The sequence below is a fragment of the Macaca fascicularis genome, chromosome 1, assembly GCF_037993035.2.
Source record: "Macaca fascicularis isolate 582-1 chromosome 1, T2T-MFA8v1.1".
Classification (NCBI taxonomy): Eukaryota; Metazoa; Chordata; class Mammalia; order Primates; family Cercopithecidae; genus Macaca; species Macaca fascicularis.
The window spans coordinates 206,336,870-206,361,157 of record NC_088375.1 but is presented as its reverse complement, the minus strand read 5'-3'; the positions used below and the strand labels follow the sequence as shown (position 1 = coordinate 206,361,157).

The following is a 24,288-nucleotide window of genomic DNA, read 5'->3' as shown; positions in this document are numbered from 1 at the left end:
CGCCCGCCACCATGCCCAGCTAATCTTTGTATTTTTAGTAGAGACGGGGTTTCACCATGTTGGCCAGGCTGGTCTCGAACTCCCGACCTCAGGTGATCCGACATCTTCAGCCTCCCAGAGTACTGGGATTACAGGCGTGAGTCACTGCGCCCAGCCCAACCAGGCTAATTTTTTGTATTTTTAGTAGAGACAGGGTTTCACTGTGTTAGCCAGGATGGTCTCAATCTCCTGACCTCGTGTTCCGCCCGCCTTGGTCTCCCAAAGTGCTGGTATTACAGGCGTGAGCCACTGTGCTTGGCTGGGGAACCTTCTCATTCAATGGTTGCACTGTCTCCTAATTTGAGAGCCTTATATCAAGGATGTATATTTAATATCTTAAATGATTTTTTTTTTTTTTTTGCTTCATGTTTACTTCAGCAAATACATTGAATAGGCAGCTTCTACTCTGCTTCATTGGGTTTATTGTGGGGGCAGTATTTTGGTCTTGCCCTAAGCCAAACTCCACCGGATTGTAGCGGGATGACTCCAGAGAACTCTTATCCCATCTCTCACTCAGACATCTACATAGTAGTCTCCAGTCTGTGACTTGGAATTTCACCTCCTCTGGATACTTCTCTCAGTATTTCTGCATACTTTACTTGTTGACATCATTACATTTTGTAGCACTCTGGATCACCCACTGAATGCATGAGAAGAAATAAAGGGGATATCAAGGAGTTTTGGCCTCAAGTAACAAAGTTTTAACTTGGATTTTTCCCCCTCGTTTTAAACAAAACCGTAGTTTAGATTGGAAATTTCTTTTTTCTTTTTATTTTTTTAGGGGGACAGTTTTCCTCTGTCGCCCAGGTGGGAGTGCATTGCGGGATCTCAGTTCACTGCAAACTCGATCCTCTCAGCTCAGCCTCCTGAGTAGCTGGGACTACCGGCGCGGCACTGCGCCTGCCTAATTTTGTTAGTTTTCTGGCGGGCGCTGTGATTTATGCCTGTAATGCCAGCACTATAGCATTACAGCACTAATCCCAAAGTGAGTGGCCTCCTTGGCCTCTCTTTAGCTCGAGTTCCAGACCAGCTTGGGCAACATGGTGAAACTCTGTCTCTACAAAAAATAACAAAAATTAGCCGGGTGTGGTGGAGCTAGCTGCCTGTGGTCCCAGCTACTCCAGAGGTTGAAGTGGGAGGATCGCTTGAGCCCCGGAAGTCGAGGTTGCAGTGAGCTGAGAGCTAGCCTCGGCTCTCTGGCCTGGGTGACAGAGTGAGACTATGTCTCACCAAAAAAAAAAAAAAAAAAAAAAAAAAGAACGACTACACAGTCTCCAAAAATTATAATAGTGTGGAACAAATAAATATTTTGGGCTTGGGGCGGTGGCTCACGCCTGTGATCCCAGCACTTTAGGAGGCGGAGGCGGAGGCGGGCAGATGACCTAAGGCCAAGGGTTTGAGACCCACCTGGCCAACATGGTGAAACCCTGTCTCTACTAAAAATACAAAAACTGGCCAAGTGCTGTGGCTCACGCCTGTAATCCCAGCACTTTGGGAGGCCGAGGTGGGCAGATCACGAGGTCAGGAGATGGGGACCATCCGGGCTAACATAGTGAAACCCCATTTCTACTAAAAATACAAAAAATTAGCGGGGCATGGTGGAGGGCGCCTGTAGTCCCAGGCTGAGGTAAGAGAATGGCGTGAACCCCGGAGGCAGAGCTTGCAGTGAGCCGAGAATCGCGCCACTGCACTCCAGCCTAGGCGATAGAGCAAGACTCCGTCTCAAAAAAAATAAATAAATAAAAATAAATAAATAAATAAATAAATAAATAAAAATTAGCTGGGCGTGGTGGCAGATGCCCATAATCTACTTGGGAGGCAGGAGAATCGCTTGAACCCGGGAGGCAGAGGTTGCAGTGAGCCGAGACCATGCCATTGCACTCCAGCCTGGGCAACAAGAGAGAAACTCCATCTCAAAAAAAATTAAATAAATATTTTGGGGTTAGAAAATTTCAGAAAATCTCGTATTTATTTTTACTTTTTTAAGTCCCCAGAAAGTGCCAATATTATTATTATTGTTTGTTATTATTGTACTTTAAGTTCTAGGGTACATGTGCACAATGTGCAGGTTTGTTACATATGTATACATGTGCCATGTTGGTGGGTGTGCTGTACCCATTAACTCGTCATTTATATTAGGTATATATCCTAATGCTATCCATCCCCCCCTCCCAAAAGTGCCAATAGTATTCCCTTTTTTTTTTTTTTTTTTGATGGAGTCTCACTGTCGCCAGGCTGGAGTGCAGTGGCGCTATCTTGGTTCACTGCAACCTCTGCCTCCTGGGTTCAAGTGATTCTCCTGCCTCAGCCTCCCGAGTAGCTGGGACTACAGGCACACGTCACCACGCCCAGCTAATTTATTTATTTATTTATTTATTTTTGAGACAGAGTTTTGCTCTTGTTGCCCAGGCTGGAGTGCAGTGGCGCAATCTCAGTTCAACGCAACCTCTGCCTCCTGGGTTCAAGTGATTCTCCTGCCTCAGCTTCCCAAGTAGATGGGATTGCAAGCATGCACCACTATGCCTTGCTAATTTTGTACTTTCAGTAGAGATGGGGTTTCTTCATGTTGGCCAGGCTGGTCTCAAACTCCCGATCTCAGGTGATCCGCCTGCCTCGGCCTCCCAAAGTGCTGGGATTACAGGCGTGAGCCACTGTGCCCAGCTAATTTTTGTATTTTTAGTAGAGATGGGGTTTCACCATGTTGGCCAGGATGGTCTTGATCTCTTGACCCCATGATCCACCTGCCTCGGCCTCCTGAAGTGTTGGGATTACAGGCGTGAGCCACTGCACCCAGCCAATATTACTCCTTTTTCATTACTAGTTCCAGTGTCCTTCCCTGCAATCATGTGACACTTGTCCGTTTTTGTTTGTTTTTTTGAGATGGAGTTTCCAGGCTGGAGTGCAGTGACTGTGGCACAATCTCGTCTCACTGTAACCTCCGCCTCCTGGATTCAAGTGATTCTCCTGCCTCAGCCTCCTGAGTAGCTGGGATTACAGGCGCCCACCACCACGCCTGGCTAATTTTTGTATTTTTAGTAGAGACGGGGTTTCACCATGTTGGCCAGGCTGGTCTCGAACTCCTGACCTAGTGATCCGCCCTCCTTGGCCTCCCAAAGTGCTGGGATTACAGGCTTGAGCCACCACGTGCAACCTGATACTTGCATCTTGCCACATTTTAGACATTGGATTTTCAGGACACGCAAAAATGAATTTAGAGTGGGTCAGAAGTCATTTGTTTAGTTTTCTGGTAAATATATGAGCAGTGATGTGCTTAGTTTCAAAGCGTCTTTTTTGTCTTTGAAAATAACTACAGGCTGGGCACAGTGGCTCAGGTCTTTAATCTCAGCACTTTGGGAGGCTGAGGTGAGAGGATTGCTTGAGCCCAGGAGTTTGACACCAGGCTAGGCAACATAGCAAGACCTCATGTCTACAAAGAAGTAAAGAAATTAGGCCAGGCATGCTCTCTCACGCCTGTCCCAGCACTTTGGGAGGCTGAGGCAGGTGGATCACGAGGTCAGGAGTTCAAGACCAGCCTGACCAACATGGTGAAACCCTGTCTCTACTAAAAATAGAAAAAATTAGCCAGGCGTGGTGGCGGCACCTGTAATCCCAGCTACTCAGGAGGCTGAGGCAGATAATTGCTGAACCCAGGAGGCGGAGGTTGCAGTGAGCCAAGACCCTGCCACTGTGCTCCAGCCTGGGCAACAGAGCGAGACTCTGTCTGGGAAAAAAAAAAAAAAAAGAGTTAATGAAAAAAAGGAAAACAGAAATTAGCAGGGTTGGTGCTTGGTACCTATAGTGGCAGCTACTCCAGAGGCTGAGGTGGGAGGATCACTTGAGGCTCTGAGGTCGGGGCTGCAGTGAGCCAGAAACACTCTACTCCACTCTGGCCTAGGTGACAGAGGGTGACCCTGTCTCAAAAAACAAGACAAAACAAAACAAAAAACCAAAAAACTACAGAATAGTTATTATTATTTTTTGAGACGGAGTCTCTCTCTGTCCCCCAGGCTGGAGTGCAAAGGCACAATCTCGGCTCACCTGCAACCTCCGCCTCTCAGGCTCAAGCAATTCTCCTACCTCAGCCTCCCAAGTAGCTGGGATTACAGACATGGGCCACCATGCCTGGCTAATTTTGTATTTTTAGTAGAGACGGGGTTTCTCCATGTGTGTCAGGCTGGTCTCTAACTCCCAACTTCAGATGATCTGGCTGCCTCGTCTTCCCAAAGTGCTGGGTTTACAGGCGTGGGCCACTGTGCCCAGCCAGAATAGTTAATTTTTTTTTTGTTTGTTTGAGACAGAGTTTCGCTCTCCTTGCCCAGACTGGAGTGCAATGGCGCAATCTTGGTTCACCGCAACCTCCGCCTCCCGGGTTCAAGCGATTCTCCTGCCTTAGCCTCCCAAGTAGCTGGGATTACAGGCACCAGCCACCTCGCCCGGCTAGGTTTTTGTATTTTTTTAGTAGAGACGGGGTTTCACCATGTTAGCCAGGGATGGTCTCGATCTCCTGACCTCGTGATCCGCCCGCCTCGGCCTCCCAAAGTGCTAGGATTACAGGTGTGAGCCACCACGCCTGGCCCAGAATAGTGAGTTCTTAAGCATTTAACGTACATTTGACATATTTCCTTTACATGTGTTCACTTAGAATTCCAGGTAGAGGCCGGCCAGGGTGGCTCCCTCCTGTAATCCCAGCACCTTGGGAGACAGGCGCGGGCAGATCACTTGAGGCCAGGAGTTCTGACACCAGCCCAGCCAACATGGTGAAACCCTGTCTCTATTAAAAATACAAAAAGTCGAGCATGGTGTTGTGCACATGTCATCCCAGCTGCTAGTCAGAAGGCTGAGGCGCAAGACGCTTGAACCCAGGAGGCAGAAGTTGCAGTGAGCCGAGATCTGCATTCCAGCCTGGGCGACAGAGTGAGACTCTGTCTCAAAATAAAATAAAATAAAAGTAAGTTTAAATTTAAAAAAAGAAAAAGAAAAAAGAATTCCAGAGAGAGTTGTGTGATTTCACAATGAATACTCTAAAGCCCCTTCCATGAAATACTCAAAGGATCAACTCACTGATCTTGCCTCAGGATTTTTTGTTGCTGTAAACAAGAGCTACTTTTCCATTTACCCTTAGCTTAGAGATGACCTTGCATTTAGAGCTGGTTTCGGGTTACCTGCAAGGAATATGGTATTTAGGGTAATGAGTGATACTCAACCCAAACTTGCTTCTCTGAAGAAGGTCAGAATTGCCATGGTGAATCAGACCCATGACTTAGACTGACATTGAGAGATGTATTGTGGATGATTATAATTATCCTCTCTGATAAACTCTGAGAAGGCTAGAGAAGAAGCCAGAACATTCCTCTTGGGTGCTAATATATGGTGTGGGTAAAGGGTAAAATGTGAGTTCCTATTGAGGAAGATATTAAGAAGTTAGTCAACCACCTATTCAGAATGTTGTAGAGGGGACTTACTTTAGGGTAGAAAGTTGAAGTTAGAGACATCCTTTTAAATCTGCTTCTTTAACCATCCAGTAACCCATTTTTTTGCCTAAGGTATTACAGATTGAGTATCCCTAATCTGAAAATCTGAAACCCCAAATCTCCAAAATCTGAAACTTTTTGAGCCAACATGATGCCATAAGTGAAAAAATCCCACAGATTAGTAGTTAATGCAGGCTCTGTTTCATGCAAAAAATTATGAAAAATATTGTATAAGCCGGGCGCGGTGGCTCAAGCCTGTAATCCCAGCACTTTGGGAGGCCGAGACGGGTGGATCACGAGGTCAGGAGATCGAGACCATCCTGGCTAACACGGTGAAACCCCGTCTCTACTTAAAAAATACAAAAAATTAGCCGGGCGTGGTGGCGGGCGCCTGTGGTCCCAGCTACTCCGGAGGCTGAGGCAGGAGAATGGCGTGAACCCGGGAGGCGGAGCTTGCAGTGAGCCGAGATCGCGCCACTGCACTCCAACCTGGGCGACAGAGTGAGACTCCTAAAAAAAAAAAACAAACAGAAAAATATTGTATAAAATTGCGATCAAGCGGCCGGGCGCCGTGGTTCACACCTGTAATCCCAGCACTTTGGGAGGCTGAGGTAGGTGGAGTTCAAGTCCAGCCTGGCCAAGATAGTGAAACCCCGACTCTACTAAAAATACAAAAAAATTAGCTGGGTGTGGTGGCGGGTGCCTGTAATCTCAGCTATTCTGGAGGCTGAGGCAGGAGAATCACTTGAACCCTGAAGGCGGAGGTTGCAGTGAGCCGAAATTGCGCCACTGCACTTCAGCCTGGGCGAAAAATCGAGACTTTGTCTCAAAAAAAAAAAAAAAAAAAAATTGCCATCAGGCTATGTGTTTAAGGTGTATATGAAACATAATTGAATTTTGAATTTTGTGTTTAGACTTGTGTCCCATCCCCCAGGTGTCACATTATGTGTATGTAAATATGCCAAAATTAAAAAAAAATCTGAAATTTGAGGCACTCCTGGTCTCAAGCATTTCAAATAAGGGATGTATAATCTTAATTTTTTTTTTTTTTGAGACAAAGTCTCGATTTTTCGAGGTTGGACTGCAGTGGTGCGATCTCAGCTGGGACTACAGGTGCCCACCCCCACACCCGGCTAATTTTTTGTATTTTTTTCGGTAGAGACGGGGTTTCACCATGTTAGCCAGGATGGTCTCGATTTCCTGACCTCGTGATCTGCCTGCCTCGGCCTCCCAAAGTGCTGAGATTATAGGCGTGAGCCACTGCACCTGGCTCATAATCTGTAATTTTTGAAAATTTAAAGCACATTTTTGGAATAATGAATTCTATAAGTTTGCTACCTGCTAAAGTATTACATCTTTTAAATTAAATGTGTTATAGCATGATGCTTGACAATGAGTGCTAGCTCAATAAAGGTTAGCTGATTCTTTTAATTCCGCCTGTATTTTTATGGTTCAAATTTTGAAGATATTTATTGGTTCAATTATTCTAGGATTAGATGGCATTTGTATGCTTCATCACATTCCTTTTTGGCCTTTTCTAGACTCAACGGTCTTAATTGTTTTGGTTCTACTGTTGTTAGCCAGCTGAACCAGTTCATTGATTTTTATTATTTTTTAGTTTGGTTTGGTTTTAAGGAGCGGAGAGTTTAATAGGCAAGAAAGAAGGGAGAAGAGGCCGGGCACAGTGGCTCACACCTGTAATCCCAGTACTTTGGGAGGCCGAGGCGGGTGGATCACCTGAGGTCAGGAGTTTGCGACCAGCCTGGCCAACATGGTGAAACCCCGTCTCTACGACAAATACAAAATTTAGTCGGGCGTGGTGGCAGGTGCCTGTAATCCCAGCTACTCAGGAGCCTGAGGCAGGATAATTGCTTGAACCTGGGAGGCAGAGGTTGCAGTGAGCTGAGATCACACCATTGCACTCCAGCCTGGGGTACAAGAGCAAGACTTCATCTAAAAAAAAGAAGAAGAAAGAAAGAAAGAAGGGAGAAGAAAGGAATAAGCTCGCCTATACAGAGACAGAGGGAAGGGGGCTCCAAAGCTGAGAGAGGAGACCCGTGATTTTCTTTTCTAGTTTTCTTTTTTTTTTTTAGAGACAGATTCTCGCTGTGTCGCCCAGGCTAGAGTGCAGTGGCACGATCACGGCTCACTGCAAGCTCTACCTCCTGGGTTTGCCGTTCTCCTGCCTCAGCCTCCCGAGTAGCTGGGACTACAGTGGCCTGCCACCACGCCCAGCTAATTTTTTATACTTTGAGTAGAGACAGGGTTTCACCATGTTAGCCAGGAAGATCTCGATCTCTTGACCTCATGATCCACCCGCCTTGGCCTCCCAAAGTGCTGGGATTACAGGCGTGAGCCCCTGCGCCCAGCTCTTTTCTAGTTTTATATAATTTTATTTTGAGACAGACTCTTGCTCTGTCACCTAGGCTGGAGTGCAGTGGCATGATCTTGGCTCACTGCAACCTGTGCCTCCCGAGTAGCTGGGACTACAGGTGCACGCTACCACACCTGGTTAATTTTTTGTACTTTTAGTAGAGACAGAGTCTTACCATGTTGCCCAGGTTGGTCTTGAACTCCTGAGCTCAGGCAATCCACCCACCTCAGCCTCCCAAAGTGCTAGGCATCAGCCACCGTGCCTGGCCCTTTTCTAGTTTTTTTTTTTGAGATGGAGTCTCGCTCTGTCACCAGGCTGGAGTACAGTGGCGCGATCTTGGCTCACTGCAACCTCTGCCTCTCGAGTTCAAGCGATTCTTCTGCCTCAGCCTCTGGCTGATTATGCCTGGCTAATTTTTGTATTTTTAGTAGAGACAGGGTTTCACCATGTTGGCCAGGATGGTCTCGATCTCTTGATCTCGTGATCCGCCCACCTCGACCTCCCAAAGTGCTGGGATCACAGACATGAGCCACCACACCTGGCCTTTATTTTTTTTTTTTTGAGATGGAGTTTCGCTCTGTCGCCCAGGCTGGAGTGCAGTGGCGCCATCTTGGCTCACTGCAACCTCCGCCTCCTGGGTTCAATGAATTCTCCTCCCTCAGCCTCCTGAGTAGCTGGGATTACAGGCGCCCATCACCATGCTCTGCTAATTTTTCTATTTTTAGTAGAGATGGGGTTTCACCATGTTGGCCAAGGTGGTCTTGAACTCCTGACCTCAAGTGATCCACCGGTCTTGGTCTCCCAAAGTACTAGGATTACAGGTGTGAGCCACTGTGCCTGGCCCCTTTCTAATTTTAAGCCTTCAAATTGTAGAAGTTCATATTCTGTATTGTAATATCTTGCAGTTAACTTTTCCCCTGCAATATCCAGTAGTGTCATGTATCTCTTTTCCTTCTGTAGTTCCTCAAGAGCAGGTATTGTTGCTCCTCATATCTAAGGAAACTAACTCTAGCTGATGTGAGGTAGAGACTCAATATAATATTTGTTGAACTGGCCATAATGATGAGCTATAAGCTGTATAGCTTAGCCTAGCTGCCTAAGTAAATTTATATCCCCCCCAGATAGGACGGTAGAAAGTTCTAGAAGTGGCCAGGCATGATGGCTCATACTTTTTTTTTTTTTGAGACGAAGTTTCACTCTTGTTGTCCAGGCTGGAGTCCACTGGCACTATCTCGGCTCACCCACCACAACCTCTGCCTCCCAGGTTCAAGCAATTCTCCTGCCTGAGACTCCCAAGTAGCTGGGATTATAGGAATGCGCCACCACGCCTGGCTAATTTTTTGTATTTTTAGTAGAGATGGGGTTTCTCCATGTTGGTCAGGCTGACCTCCAACTCCCGACCTCAGGTGATCCGCCCGCCTCGGCCTCACAAAGTACTGGGATTATAGGCGTGAGCTACCCCACCTGGCCAGATGGCTCACACTTATAATCACAACACTTTGGGAGGCTGAGGTGGGATGATCACTTGAAGCCAGGAGTTCAAGATGAACCTGGTGAACATAGTGAGATCCTGTCTCTATCTTTTTTTTTTTTTTTTTTTTTTGGAGACGGAGTCTCGCTCTGTCGCCCAGGCTGGAGTGCAGTGGCCGGATCTCAGCTCACTGCAAGCTCCGCCTCCCGGGTCTACGCCATTCTGCTGCCTCAGCCTCCCGAGTAGCTGGGACTACAGGCGCCCGCCACCTCGCCCGGCTAGTTTTTTGTATTTTTTTAGTAGAGACGGGGTTTCACTGTGTTAGCCAGGATGGTCTCGATCTCCTGACCTCGTGATCCACCCGTCTCGGCCTCCCAAAGTGCTGGGATTACAGGCTTGAGCCACCGCGCCCGGCCCCTGTCTCTATCTTTAAATAAATAAATATAAAAATAATAAAAAAGAAAATTCCAGAAGTCTTTTTGGGTAAGGCGAGTCACTAATTGGACAAAAATGTATTGCATACCTGCTGTGTGCTCAGGTTTACAAAGGTTCAGATAAGCAGTTTTGTAGATAAAATATAAGTCCGATATTTGAAAACCATTTATTAAACTCCTGTCCTGGGCACTGTGGTAGCCTTGGGGGAATTGCTGAATAAGAAAAGCAATCCTGGCCGGGCGCGGTGGCTCAAGCCTGTAATCCCAGCACTTTGGGAGGCCGAGACAGGCGGATCACGAGGTCAGGAGATCAAGACCATCCTAACACGGTGAAACCCCGTCTCTAAAAAAATACAAAAAACTACCCGGGCAAGGTGGCGAGCGCCTGTAGTCCCAGCTACTCGGGAGGCTGAGGCAGGAGAATGGCGTGAACCCGGGAGGCGGAGCTTGCAGTGAGCTGAGATCCGGCCACTGCACTCCAGCCTGGGCAACAGAGCGAGACTCCATCTCAAAAAAAAAAAAAAAGAAAAAAAAGAAAAACAATCCTGTCCAGGCACAGTGGCTCATACCTGTAATACTAGCACTTTGGGAGGCTGAGGTGAGTGGATCACGAGGTCAAGAGATCGAGACCGTCCTGGCCAATATGGTGAAACCCTGTCTCTATTAAAAATATAAAAATTAGCTGGGCGTGGTGGTGCGTGCCTATAGTCCCAGCTACTTGGGAGGCAGAGGCAGGAGAATCGCTTGAACCTAGGACAGGGAGGTGGCAGTGAGCTGAGATCACGCCACTGCACTCCAGCCTGAGGAACAGAGCAAGACACCATCTTTAAAAAAAAAAAAAAAAAGAAAGAAAGAAAAGCAATCCTTGGAATTCTTGGCCAGGCATGGTGGCTCATGCTTATAATCCCAGCACTTTGGGAGGCCAAGGCGGGCGGATCACCCAAGGTTGGGAGTTCGAGACCAATCTGACCAACATGAAGAAACCCCGTCTCTACTAAAAATACAAAAATTGCTGGGCGTGGTGCTGCATGCCTGTAATCCCAGCTACTCAGGAGGCTGAGGCAGGAGAATTGCTTGAACCTGGAAGGCGGAGGTTGTAGTGAGCTGAGATTATGCCTTTGCGCTCTAGCCTGGGCAACAAGAGTGAAACTGTATCTGGAAAAAAAAAAAAAAAGCAATCCTTGCTTTCCCAGGATGCACAGACTGGGGAGGAAAAGCCAACAAAGTGAGATGATGGTTGTGACAGGGGTACTGCAGGTTCTGAGAGATCAAGAACACAAACTCAAACCTAGTGAAGGAATTCACAGAAGGCCTTCCCAAGGAAGTGATATTTCAAGTAAATCACAAAATGGTTACAAGGGACTAGCCAAAAAGAAAGGGAAAAAGAATTGCTTGAACCTGGGAGGTGGAGGTTGCAGTGAGCCAAGATCATGCCACAGCACTCCAGTCTGGGTGACGGAGCGAGACTGCGTCTCAAAAAAAAGAAAATGGTTTGGCAGTGACTGTGGAGAAGTGAGCTTTGAACTGGACTTTGAAGGGAGAAGATGAGGGAGAAAGGCATTAAAGCCATTTCAGGCTTAAGGAATAAAAGGCAAAGAAATATAAAGGTACATTATGATATGCTCAGAGTATATTAGGTGGCTGGTATGGCTAGGACTTAAGATTATTGGGGTGTGATAGTTGCAGATAAGATCAGAAGAGTATTTTTGGGCCAGTGAGAGAAAATCTGAGTGCCATGCTTAAGTATGTGTGTTATAGGCAAACAAGTGCTGTGGGAGAGGTGAGATGTGGATTAGGCCTGACTATACTTTTTTTTTTTGAGATGGAGTTTTGCTCTTGTTGCCCAGCGGGGGAGTGCAATGGCATGATCTCAGCTCACCGCAACCTTTGCCTCCCGGGTTCAAGCGATTCTCCTGCCTCAGCCTCCGGAGTAGCTAGGATTACAGGCATCTAACACCACGCCCGGCTAATTTTTTGTATTTTTAGTAGAGACAGGGTTTCTCCATGTTGGTCAGGCTGGTCTCAAACTCCTGACCTCAGGCGATCCACCCTCCTTGGCCTCCAAAACTGCTGGGATTACAGGCGTGAACCACCATGCCTGGCCCTGACTACACGTTTTGTACTCAAACTTGCATCCATTGTGTGGCTACTCTGTTCAGGCACAGTCATAGTCATCTTTACACACTCACATATTAAAATAAATACAGTGCTCTTACCTATACTCTCTCTTTTTTTTTTTTTTTTTTGAGACAGAGTCTTGCTCCGTCGCACAGGTTGGACTGCAGTGGCGCGATCTTGGCTCTCTGCAAGCTCTGCCTCCCGGATTCACACCATTCTCCTGCCTCAGCCTCCCTAGCAGCTGGGACCACAGGCACCCGCCACCGCGCCCGGCTTATTTTTTGTTTTTGTTTTTGTTTTTTGAGACAGAGTCTGGCTCTGTTGCCCAGGCTGGAGTGCAGTGGTGCCATCTCGGCTCACTGCAAGCTCCGCCTCCCGGGTTCACGCCATTCTCCTGCCTCAGCCTCCTGAGTAGCTGGGACTACAGGCGCCCGCCATCATACCCAGCTAATTTTTTGTATTTTTAGTAGAGACGGGGTTTCACCGTATTAGCCAGGATGGTCTCGATCTTCTGACCTCGTGATCCGCCCGTCTTGGCCTCCCAAAGTGCTGGGATTACAGGCGTGAGCCACCGCGCCCGGCAATTTTTTTGTGTTTTTAGTAGAGACAGGGTTTCCCTGTGTTAGCCAGGATGGTCTGGATCTCCTGACCTGGTGATCCCCCTGCCTAGGCCTCCCAAAGTGCTGGATTACAGGCCTGAGCCACCGTGCCCAGCACCTATACTCTCTTAAGTGACTCTTTTCAACCGTGAAGACTAATAACTGCAGAGTATCTTGGGGTCCTCTGAGTTTTCATTAAGATTGGGACAATGCTTGGAGTAACTTTAGAGTCAAGGAGCACATGGTGCTGGAGGCTGGTTTTCTCAGTAACTCTGTAAGGGAGATACTGGGCAAGATTACCTCTCCATTCAGTCTGAGGCAAAGAGGTATTGAAAAGTCCTAGAGGGGCCAGGCTTGGTGGCTCACACCTGGAATCCAGCACTTTGGGAGGCCGAGACAGGTGGATCATTTGAGGTCAGGAGTTCAAGACCAGCCTGGCCAACATGGTGAAACCCTGTCTATACTAAAAATACGAAAATTAGCTGAGTGGTAGTGGTGCACACCTATAATCCAAGCTACTTGGGGAGGGCGAGGCAGGAGAATCACTTGAGCCTGGGAGGCAGACGTTGCAGTGAGCCGAGATCGTGCCACTGCACTCCAGTCTGGGCGACAGAGTGAGACCTTGGCTGAAAAAAAAAAAGTCCTAGAGGTCGTACAAGTGAATTCAGCATTTATTAAGCAACTACATGATGTAAGTCATCTTCCTGTTCCCATGCAGCTCAGTTCACTTACTCCCTCCACAGATACTAAGTATTTTAAAAGACAGAGAACTTGAGGCAAAATCGCTGTTTGCACAGAAAGTAGATGTGATTCCTAATTTTCAAGAGCTTACTGTTTGGTGTGAACTGGTAATATGCTGCAAACCAGCTCTCTAGAAAAACAAAATACTCTGATTTGTAGTGCTTGTCAATTTTGGGTCTGTTTACGCCCAGCATTGCTGATTTCAAGCTGTCAACTTAGTGTCACTAAACTCAAAGTTGGAAGAGATATGTATGCACAATTGGTTCTCAGGAGCTGTTAGAGCTTGCTGCAGAACACCATGGAATGAGTCACACATACTAAGAAAACCTATACTAGCAAGTGACTGTTGAGGCGTTTCTGGAAGGATCGGAGCCTGTGATAGCCCATCTCATAGTTCCCATCCTTTTTAGAGACCCATGATCTCTAGGGTGCTCTAGGCATTATCTTGGCATTCTTTTCATATGGTTGACTTCTTTTCTTTTTTTTTTTTTTGAGGCGGAGTCTCGCTCTGTCGCCCAGGCTGGAGTGCGGTGGCCGGATCTCAGCTCACTGCAAGCTCCGCCTTCTGGGTTCACGCCATTCTCCTGCCTCAGCCTCCTGAGTAGCTGGGACTACAGGCGCCCGCCACCTCGCCCAGCTAGTTTTTTTTGTCTTTTTTTTAGTAGAGATGGGGTTTCACCGTGTTAGCCAGGATGGTCTTGATCTTGTGACCTCGTGCTCGTGATCCGCCCGTCTCGGCCTCCCAAAGTGCTGGGATTACAGGCTTGAGCCACTGCGCCCGGCCGGTTGACTTCTTTTCTTTTCCCCCTCCCCTCCCCTCCCCTCCCCTGCCCTCCCCTCCCCTCTCTTCCTTTCTTCCTTTCTGTTTTTTGAGAGGGAATTTCGCTCTTGTTGCCCAGGCTGGAGTGCAATGGCATAATCTCAGCTTACTGCAACCTCTGCCTCCTGGGTTCAAGCAATTCTCTTGCCTCAGCTTCCCGAGTAGATGGGATTACAGATATGCGCCACCACGCCCAGTTAATTTTGTATTTTTAGTGGAGACAGGTTTCTCCATGTTAGTCAGGCTGGTCTTGAACTCCCAACCTCAGGCAATCCACCTGCCTCGACCTCCCAAAGTGCTGGGATTACTGGTGTGAGCCACCGTGCCCAGCCTATTAACCTCTTTTCAAACCGGATTAAGTTATTGGTGCTTCTCATTCCTGACAGCAGTCCCAGCTATCTGACTTCATGTGAAAGATGGCCAATGCAGAAGTGAGTGTCCCAGTGGGGGATGTGGTTGTGGTACCCACTGAAGGAAATGAAGGGGAGAATCCTGAAGACACTAAAACTCAAGTGATCTTGCAGTTACAGCCTGTGCAACAAGGGTAAGTGGCTAGAGATTTGGGTATTCTGAAGTATTTTGGGAAGTTTCAAGGGTGGGGAAATTACAACTTTATGGTTGCTTAGCACAGTGGAACATTTAACATCAATCAGAGCTGGCTCAGTTTTCATCTGTATAATATACTGTATTGCGTGCTGTATTTGTCATTTTAGTACTTATTACCAACAGTTACATGTTTCCTTATGTCTGCTTCTCTTCTCCACCTTGAGCTCCTTGAGGGTAGGTTACATGGCGCCCTCATTTTATTTTATTGTTATTTTTGTTGAGACAGAGTCTTACTCTGTGACCCAGGCTGGAAGGCAGTGGTGTGATCATAGCTCACTGCAACCTCGAATTCCTGGTCTCAAAAGATCCTCCCACTTTAGCCTCCTGAATAGCTGGGAATATAGGCACATGCCACTGCACCTGGCTGATTTTTCTTTTGTTCTTTTTTTTTTTTATTTTCATAACATATTTTATTTAACCCAATATACCCAGCACATTATCATTTCGGCACATACTCAATTTAAGAATTCCAGGCTTGGCCGGGTGCGGTGGCTCAAGCCTGTAATCCCAGCACTTCGGGAGGCCGAGACGGGTGGATCACGATGTCAGGAGATCGAGACCATCCTGGCTAACACGGTGAAACCCCGTCTCTACTAAAAAATACAAAAAACTAGCCAGGTGAGGTGGCGGGCGCCTGTAGTCCCAGCTGCTCGGGAGGCTGAGGGAGGAGAATGGCATAAACCCGGGAGGCGGAGCTTGCTGTGAGCTGAGATCTGGCCACTGCACTCCAGCCTGGGCAACAGAGCGAGACTCCGTCTCAAAAAAAAAAAAAAAAAAGAATTCCAGGCCTACATGGATGGAGCTGGATGCCATCATCCTCACCAAACCAACACAGGAACAGAAAAGCAAACACTGCATATTCTCACTCATAAATGGGAGTTAAACAATGAGAACACATGGACACACAGAGGGGAACAACACACACTGGGGCCTGTTGCGGGGTGAAGGGGCGAGGGGAGGGAACCTAGAGGATGAGTCAATAGGTGCAGCAAACCACCATGGCACACGTATATCCATGTAACCTGCACGTTCTGCACATGTGTCCTGGAACTTTGATTAAATAAATAAAAATTCCAGTTCCAATCCCACTCTTGCACAGTTATGATTCTTCAGCATAACCATGAAAGCATGATTTACTTCAGAGTTCAAATGTTGACTTTTTTATTTTTTGTAGAGATAGGGGTCTTGCTTTTTTGCCCCGATTGCCTCATCTTATTTATCTGCACTATTCACAGAGGCTCCTTATGTGTCTACCAACAGACAGTGTAGCTAGAGTCAGAGGACTTCAGGCAAGGCAACGACCATAAATTCTCTGAGCCCCCATGGAGGGGAAATTATCAAGCTGAGTCTAGCACCTACTACAATACAATGTATTATGAAGGTATTGGAAAAAGAGAAGATTTAAAAAGGAGTTGTTTTTTTTTTTGAGATGGAGTCTCTCTGTATCGCCCAGGCTAGAGTGTAGTGGTGGGATCTCAGCTCACTGCAACCTCCGCCTCCCAGGTTCAAGCAATTCTCCTCCCTCAGACTCCCTAGTAGCTGGGACTATAGGCTCCTGCCACCGTGCCTGACCAATTTTTGTATTTTTAGAAGAGATGGGATTTAGCTGAGATCGTGCCACTGCACTCCAGCAGTAGGTGAGAGAGTAAGACTCTGTCTCAAAAAAGAAAGAATACAATAATGTAGACTTACCTTTTAAGCTCTAGTAAACATAATGATGATTCATAGGGAATGTCAGTATCTTATGATGCCTTAACGTTTTGAACGTATTTCATGACTTTTAACTATGGCTATAGTAGATATAGAGAATTAAGCTCAATCCATCACTATCCTGAGTGAGCTTAGATAATTTTTCCCTGATAAAAACCTTGTTTACGGCCAGTTGTAGTGGCTCACACCTGTAATCCCAGCACTTTGGGAGGCCGAGGTGGGTGAATCATGAGGTCAGGAGTTTGAGACCAGCATGACCAACATGGTGAAACCCTGTCTGTGCTAAAAAATGTAAAAATTAGCTGGGTGTTGGCACGCATCTGTAATCCCAGCTACTCAGGAGGCTGAGGCAGGAGAATTGCTTGAATCCAGGAAGCAGAAGTTGCAGTGAGCTGAGATTGTGCCATTGCACTCCAGCTTGGACGACAAAGTGAGACTCCGTCTCAAAAAAAAGAAACAAACAAAAAAAGGGAAATCTTGTTTGCTTGTAAAAATATAGACTGCCTCCTACTTGCCACCCTTAAGTACAATTTACTGGTTGCTGAAATTACTTGGCCAGGCCGGGCGCGGTGGCTCACGCCTATAATCCCAGCACTTTGGGAGGCCGAGATGGGTGGATCACGAGGTCAGGAGATCGAGACCATCCTGGCTAACACGGTGAAACCCCATCTCTACTAAAAAATACAAAAAACTAGCCGGGCGAGGTGGCGGGTGCCTGTAGTCCCAGCTACTCAGGAGGCTGAGGCAGGAGAATGGCGTGAACCCGGGAGGCGGAGCTTGCAGTGAGCCGAGATCTGGCCACTGCACTCCAGCCTGGGCGGCGGATGGAGACTCCGTCTCAAAAAAAAAAAAAAAAAAAAAGAAATTACTTGACTGGGTGCAGTGGCTCATGCCTGTAATCCTAGCACTTTAGGAGGCCAAGGTGCTAGGCCAAGGATCATTTGAGCCCAGGAGTTCAAAACCAGAATGGGCGACACAGCGAGACCCTGTCTCAACAAAAAATTTAAAAATTAGCTAGGCATGGTGGCTCACACCTGTAATTACAGCTACTCAGGAGGCTGAGCTAGGATGATCACTTGAGCCTAGGAGATTGAGGCTGCAGTGAGCTGTGATCATGCCACTGCACTCTAACCTGGGCAACAGAGTAAGACCATGTGTCAAAAAAACAAAACAAAAAAAGGCCAGGTGTGGTGGCTCACACCTGTAATCCCTACACTTTGGGAAGCCAAGGCGGTCAGATCACCTGAGGTCAGGAGTTCAGACCAGCCTGGCCAACATGGTGAAACCCTGTCTCTACTAAAAATACAAAAATTAGTCAGATGTGGTGGCACACGCCTGTAATCCCAGCTGCTCGGGAGGCTAAGGGAGGAGAATTGTGTGAACTCGGGAGGTGGAGGTTGCAGTGAGCTGAGATTGTACTACTGCCCTACCAGCTTGGGCGACAGAGCGAGATTCTGTCTCAAAAAAAAAAAAAAAAAAAGACATTATTCATATATGAGAATGTATTCTTTTAAGAGATTTTTCACACAGTGGTCAATTTAGGATGAGTTTACCAATCTTATTTGAAGCAGTGGTTTCTCATGTTTATCAAAATCCTCATCCCCTGAATAGCCATTTATGGGGTACTTTGCCATGTTCCAGTCAGTCAACTACATGCTGGGCATACAACATTGCATAAATGAATAAGCCATAATCTATGCACTCGGGGACCTCTTAGCCTGTGCTCAATGGGAGACAGACAGATAAATAAGCATACATTAAGTGTGATAGGTGTTATGACAAACCCAAAGTACAGCTGGATCATAAAGCAGGAAGTAAGTGGTTATACTGAAGGGACTGGGAGGGAAAGAAAAGCATCCTAGAGGCTACTTATTAAAAGACAGATAGGAGATTGGCACAGTGGCTCATGCTTGTAATCCCAGCATTTTGGGAGGCAGAGGCAGGAGTTTGACTTGAGTCCAGGAGTTCAAGGCCAGCCTAGGCCAAATAGGAAGACCCTGTCTCTATAAAAAAATACAAAAATTAGCCAGATATGGTGGCGTATTCCTGTAGTCCCAGCTACTGAAGAGGCTGAGGTGGAGGATTGCTTGAGCCAGGGAGGTTAAGGCTGCAGTGAACTATGATCACACCACTGCATTCTAGCCTGGGCAACAGAATGAGACCCTATCAAAAAAAAACAAAAACAAAAAACGTGGAGAATAATGTTCTGGGAAATGGCAGAAGTAAGAGAAAGAAGGTATAAGAAGATGGCACTTTTGGGAACCACAAATAGTTTGGCAGTGCCGGGGCCTGGATTTTAAGGCGAGGTTTGGGAAGAGTTGAAACCAGGGGCCAGATCTTAAAGAAGCTTAAATATCATACAAAGGATTTGGAGCGACCGGGCGCGGTGGCTCAAGCCTGTAATCCCAGCACTTTGGGAGGCCCAGACAGGTGGATCACGAGGTCAGGAGATCGAGACCATCCTGGCTAACACAGTGAAACCCCGTCTCTACTAAAAAAATACAAAAAAACTAGCCGGGCGAGGTGGCGGGCGCCTGTAGTCCCAGCTACTCGGGAGGCTGAGGCAGGAGAATGGCCTGAACCCGGGAGGCGGAGCTTGCAGTGAGCTGAGATCCGGCCACTGCACTCCAGCAAGGGGGACAGAGTGAGACTCTGTCTCAAAAAAAACAACAACAACAACAACAACAAAAAACAAAGGATTTGGAGCTTTATTTTAACAATGAGGAGAGAGGGTATTTGAGGGATTTTAAGGAGGGAATCACATGATCAGTCTGGTGGGAATGTAGAAGATTAGTTAGATGCAAGGATACTAGTATAGCAATGATGAGGCCTGAATTAAGGCAGTAGCAGTGGAGATAGAGACAGGGAGGGAGGATGGATAGTGTTAAAGTGATGCATCCAGCAGGATTTGGTGACTGACTATGTGGAGTTGAGAAAGAGGAAAAGAAAATCTAGTGTGATTCCCAGATTTCTGTCTGCAGTGTGCTGAGTGGTGCTGTTAACAAGGATGGAGAGTATAGGAAGAATAATAGTTTGAGGGTGGTCGGGAAAAGGGAACTTGATGGTTATTTTAGACATAATGAATTCGTCAAAGTCCTATGAGACTTCCAAATGTATTTATTTGGCTGAGTGTGGTGGCTCACGCCTCTAATCCCAGCACTTTGGGAGGCTGAGGTGGGAGGATCACCTGAGGTCGGGAGTTCGAGACCAGCCTGACTAACATGGAGAAACCCTGTCTCTACTAAAAATACAAAATTAGCTGGGTGTGGTGGTGCATGCCTATAATCCCAGCTACTTGGGAGGCTGAGGCAGAAGAATTGCTTGAACCTGGAAGGCAGATGTTGCGGTGAGCCAAGATCGTGCCATTGCACTCCAGCCTAGGCAATAAAAGCGAAATTCCATCTCAAGAAACAAACACACACACAAATGTATTTATTCATTTAGCAGTTGGCTATGTTTGAGTGTGAAATTCAGAAGGGAGGTCTGTACTAGAGGTATCACTGTGGAGGTAGTCATTGATACAAAGGAGAATATTCAGGCAGTGCTTTCAAGTAACAAGATGCAATAATTAGCACATCAAGTTTATTATAGAAATTAAATAAAGGATGTTGATTGTTGGTGTATCAAGTTACATTATCTGACCCCATAAATGTAGAGATATCTTGGAGAGATCTGCATTATATAACCTTCTCTAAGTGGTGCCTGTAGTCACTCCTAGTTACTTTGGATGTAGTTTCTCTCTTACTTTTCTTCCACTAGGCTTTGCTCATGTCAATAGTTTGGTTATGGTACCTTAAAAGATGCTAAAAACAAACAAACAAACACCTCCCACCCCAACGGCAAAATACACTGTTTCCAACAAGGGACGTCAACTTTTCAGTCAGCCTGGTTCTTCCTGTCTCAAACTATCTGCTGGTACTACTTTTTAGTCTTCTCAGGGTAATTCCATAATATGAATTAGTCGTGTACTTGTAGCCATACTATGCCATGGGCATTTAAAGTGTTTTTTTTTTTTTTTTGGAGATGGAGTGTTGTTCCATTGCCCAGGCTGGAGTGCAGTGGTGCAATTTCAGCTCACTGCAACCTCCGCCTCCCTGATTCAAGTGATTCTCCTGTCTCAGGCTCCTGAGTAGCTAGGATTACAGGTGCACCACCATGCCTGACTAATTTTTGTATTTTTAGTAGAGATGGGGTTTCACCATGTTGGTCAGGCTGGTCTCAAACTCCTGACCTCGTGATCTGCCCACCTTGTCCTCCCAAAGTGCTGGGATTACAGGCATGAGCCACCACACACAGCCTAATTTTTTTGTATTTTTAGTAGAGATGGGGGTTTCACCACGTTGGCCAGGCTGGTCTCGAACTCCTGACCTCAGGTGATCTGTCTGCCTCGACCTCCCAAAGTGCTGGGGTTACAGGCATGAGCCACCATGCCCGGCCCATTTAAAGTTACGAAGGGAGCCAGGCGCGGTGACTCATGCCTGTAATCCCAGCACTTTGGAAGGCCGAGGTGGGTGTATCACAAGGTCAGGAGATCGAGACCATCCTGCTAACACAGTGAAACCCTGTCTCTACTAAAAATACAAAAAAAATTAGCTGGGCATGGTGGTGGGCGCCTGTAGTCCCAGCTTCTCAGGAGGCTGAGGCAGGAGAATGGTGCAAACCTGGGATGCAGAGCTTACAGTGAGCCGAGATTGCACCTCTGCACTCCAGCCTGGGAGAGAGAGTGAGACTCTGTCTCAAAAACAAAAAAAAAGTTATGAAAGGAGTGGACATTTATTTTTATTCAGTTTCTTCTCAAGGTGAAGGTAACTGTTTGTAAATGTCCTAGAGAAATATGGTAGCTTTCTGTTCACCCTTTGCAAGTAAAAAGCGTGGATTATTCCACCGCTGACATTTAAAAAATAAAGTTATGAAGGGAAAAGTCTGGTGTAATACAGTAGTAGCAAGTGGTGGTGTAAATAAATAAGTAGCAAGAATTACTTTCCTTTGAGGTGAGGAGAGTTGTCGATTCATTTCCATGGTAGAAGCTGCTAAGCAGTCCTGGGAAGTTTGGAGTTTAAATATAACGGGAAACTAGTCAGAGTTTAAAGTATATTTATTTTATTTATTTTGAGATAGATTGAAACAAATTTCTTAACCCCATGCTGTGAATATTAATTTTTTCATGATTTATGTAGTTTGTTTATCGATGGACACTTTTACAACAGGATTTATGAAGCTGGGTCGGAGAACAACACGGCAGTTGTAGCAGTAGAAACTCACACGATACACAAAATTGAAGAAGGGATTGGTAAGGTTTTTTTTTGTTTTTTTTGTTTTTGTCATTCTAATGCCTTTGACCTTAGCTTCCTTGGTTGAGTTTTCTTGCCATCTGTGCCTTATGTTTTTCTCCCATCCCTGTGTGCCCTACCAGTACTACAGCCCTCGATTTTGATGGTGGTACATCTTGAGACACCACTGACTTAAGATGCTAGGGTCATCAGTTGGTTGGTTAACGTCAGTTTGGAAGGGTAACTGAAAAGACTTTTTATCTATAAAAATCCCACATAGAAATTGGAGCCTCAAAGTTGATACCTGTCATTAAAGAAGTTGTTGATGACTGATAAGGTATTGTTTAGAAGGCAGTCAGTGGAAAGAAACTGGAAAGAAACTTTGAAATTTAACAAATCTGAGTTGAAATCCCAATTTCTCACCTCTAAGTGTGTCCTTGGGAAAGTCAGTTAACCTGAGGCCCATATACTTATATTTAACACCTAGGAAACAATTAATTAATTAATTAATTTAAAAAAAAACCTAATCGAGCACAGTGGCTCATGCCCGTAATCCCAACACTTTAGGAGGCCAAGGCGGGGGATCACCTGAGGTCAGGAGTTTGAGACCAGCCTGGCCAACATGGCGAAACCCCATCTCTACTAAAAGTATAAAAATTAGCCTGGCGTGGTAGTGGGCGCCTATAATCCCAGTTACTCAGGAGACTGAGGCAGGAGAATTGCTTGAATCCGGGAGGCATAGGTTGCAGTGAGCTGAGATCGTGCCACTGCACTCCAGCCTGGGCAACAAGAGTGAGACTTCATCTCCAAAACAACAACCACCACCAAAAAAACACCACCTACACCGGGCGAGGTGACTCACGCCTCTAATCCCAGCACTTTGGGAGGCCAAGGCGAGTGGATCACTTGAGGTTAGGGGTTCAAGACCAGCCTGGCCAAGATGGTGAAACCCCATCTCTACTAAAAATATAAAAATTAGCCAGGGTGGTGGTGTGTGGTATATGGCTGTAATCCCAGCTACTTGGAAGGCTGAGGCAGGAGAATTGCTTGAACCCGGAGGCATAGGTTGCAGTGAGCCAAGATCACGCCACTGCACTCCAGCCTGGGTGATAGCGTGAGACTCCATCTCAAAAAAGGCAAAAAGAAAAAAAAAACACCTAGGAAATAATCACTGCCTCACAGGATTGTTGTAAGAACGGTGTCTGGCACACTGTGGGAGCTTGGGAAGAGATAGCTGTTAGGCCAGACTTCTTCCAGAGGATCCCTAAACGATACCAGCAAGAGTGAAGTGTTAGTCCCTCAGAGGAACCAGGAGACTAGAGATTTTGAGTTTCAGCTTTGGGGAAGAGTTGTTTGATAAATAACGAATTTTTTTTCTGTTTTCAGATACAGGCACTATAGAAGCAAATGAGGATATGGAAATTGCTTACCCTATAACTTGTGGGGAGAGCAAAGCCATCCTCCTCTGGAAGAAGTTTGTGTGTCCGGGAATAAATGTGAAGTGTGTCAAGGTAATTGTCTTCTCCATGCTGAAGCCAATTTTGGGACTCCTTGTTTTCAAAGGGTGTCAGTTCCATGCATCCTTTTTCTCTTGCACTAGATCAGGTTTTTTTTTTGATGGCTATTGTTCTAATGTGTCACAATAGAAAAAATAAGAACTTTGGGTTGGATGTGGTGGCTCATACCTGTAATCCTAACACTTTGGGAGACCAAGGTGGAAAGATCACTTGAGCTTAGGAGTTCGAGACCAGCCTGGGCAACATGGTGAGACATTGCGTGACTTTCTCTGTTGCCCAGGCTAGAGTGCAATGACACGATCTTGGCTCACTGCAGCCTCCACCTCCTGGGTTCAGGTGATTCTCCCACCTCAGCCTCCTGTGTAGCTGGGACCACAGGTGTGCACCACTGTGCCTGGCTAATTTTTGTAGAGATGGAAGGTTTTGCTATGTTGCCTGGGCTGGAAAACCTTGCATCTTCAAAAAATATATTGGCGGCCAGGCGTGGTGGCTCATGCCTGTAATCTCAGCACTTTGGGAGGCCAAGGCGGGCGGATCACGAGGTCAGGAGATCGAGACCATCCTGGCTAACACGGTGAAACCCCGTCTCTACTAAAAATACAAAAAATTAGCTGGGCGTGGTGGCGGGTGCCTGTAGTCCCAGCTACTCGGGAGGCTGAGGCAGGAGAATGGCGTGAACTCAGGAGGCGGAGCTTGCAATGAGCTGAGATCGCACCGCTGCACTCCAGCCTGGGCGACAGAGCGATACTCTGTCTCAAAAAAATATATATATATACTGGCTAGGTGAGGTGGCTTATGCCTGTAATCCCAGCACTTTGGGAGGCTGAGGTGGGTGGATCACCTGAGATCAGGAGATAGAGACCAGCCTGGACAACATGGTGAAGTCCCATCTCTACTAAAAATACAAAAATTAGCCAGGCATACTGTTGGGTGCATATAATCCCAGCTACTGCGGAGACTGAGGCAGGAGGATCACTTGAACCTCGGGGCAGAGTTGCAGTGAGCTGAGATTGCGCTGTTGTACTCCAGTCTGGGTGACAGAGTGATGCTCTGTCTCAAAAAAAAAAAAAAAAAAATTATTAGATTGACTAGCCAAAAACAAAATTGATAAAAATAGA

General features: G+C 46.5%; 1 protein-coding gene and 1 non-coding gene across 10 annotated transcripts in view; both read left to right on the top strand.

Moving 5' to 3' along the window:
• GMEB1 (glucocorticoid modulatory element binding protein 1) overlaps nucleotides 1-24,288 on the top strand; it is a 49,898-nt gene that overhangs the window by 2,265 nt on the left and 23,345 nt on the right. For 3 of the 9 annotated variants that reach the window (XM_074014685.1, XM_045376494.3, XM_074014692.1), the window contains exons 2-4: nucleotides 14,454-14,611; nucleotides 21,591-21,673; nucleotides 23,040-23,164. In XM_074014685.1, the coding sequence (XP_073870786.1) occupies nucleotides 14,484-14,611; nucleotides 21,591-21,673; nucleotides 23,040-23,164 (336 nt within the window). In that variant the 5' untranslated portion in view covers nucleotides 14,454-14,483. Of the gene's footprint in view, nucleotides 1-4,680; nucleotides 4,988-14,453; nucleotides 14,612-21,560; nucleotides 21,674-23,039; nucleotides 23,165-24,288 lie in introns of those variants that run through there. The other 6 variants (XM_045376491.3, XM_045376482.3, XM_074014689.1 and 3 more) reach the window with 4 other exon arrangements.
• LOC123571137 (small Cajal body-specific RNA 24) lies at nucleotides 21,150-21,279 on the top strand. The gene has a single exon (XR_006695308.1).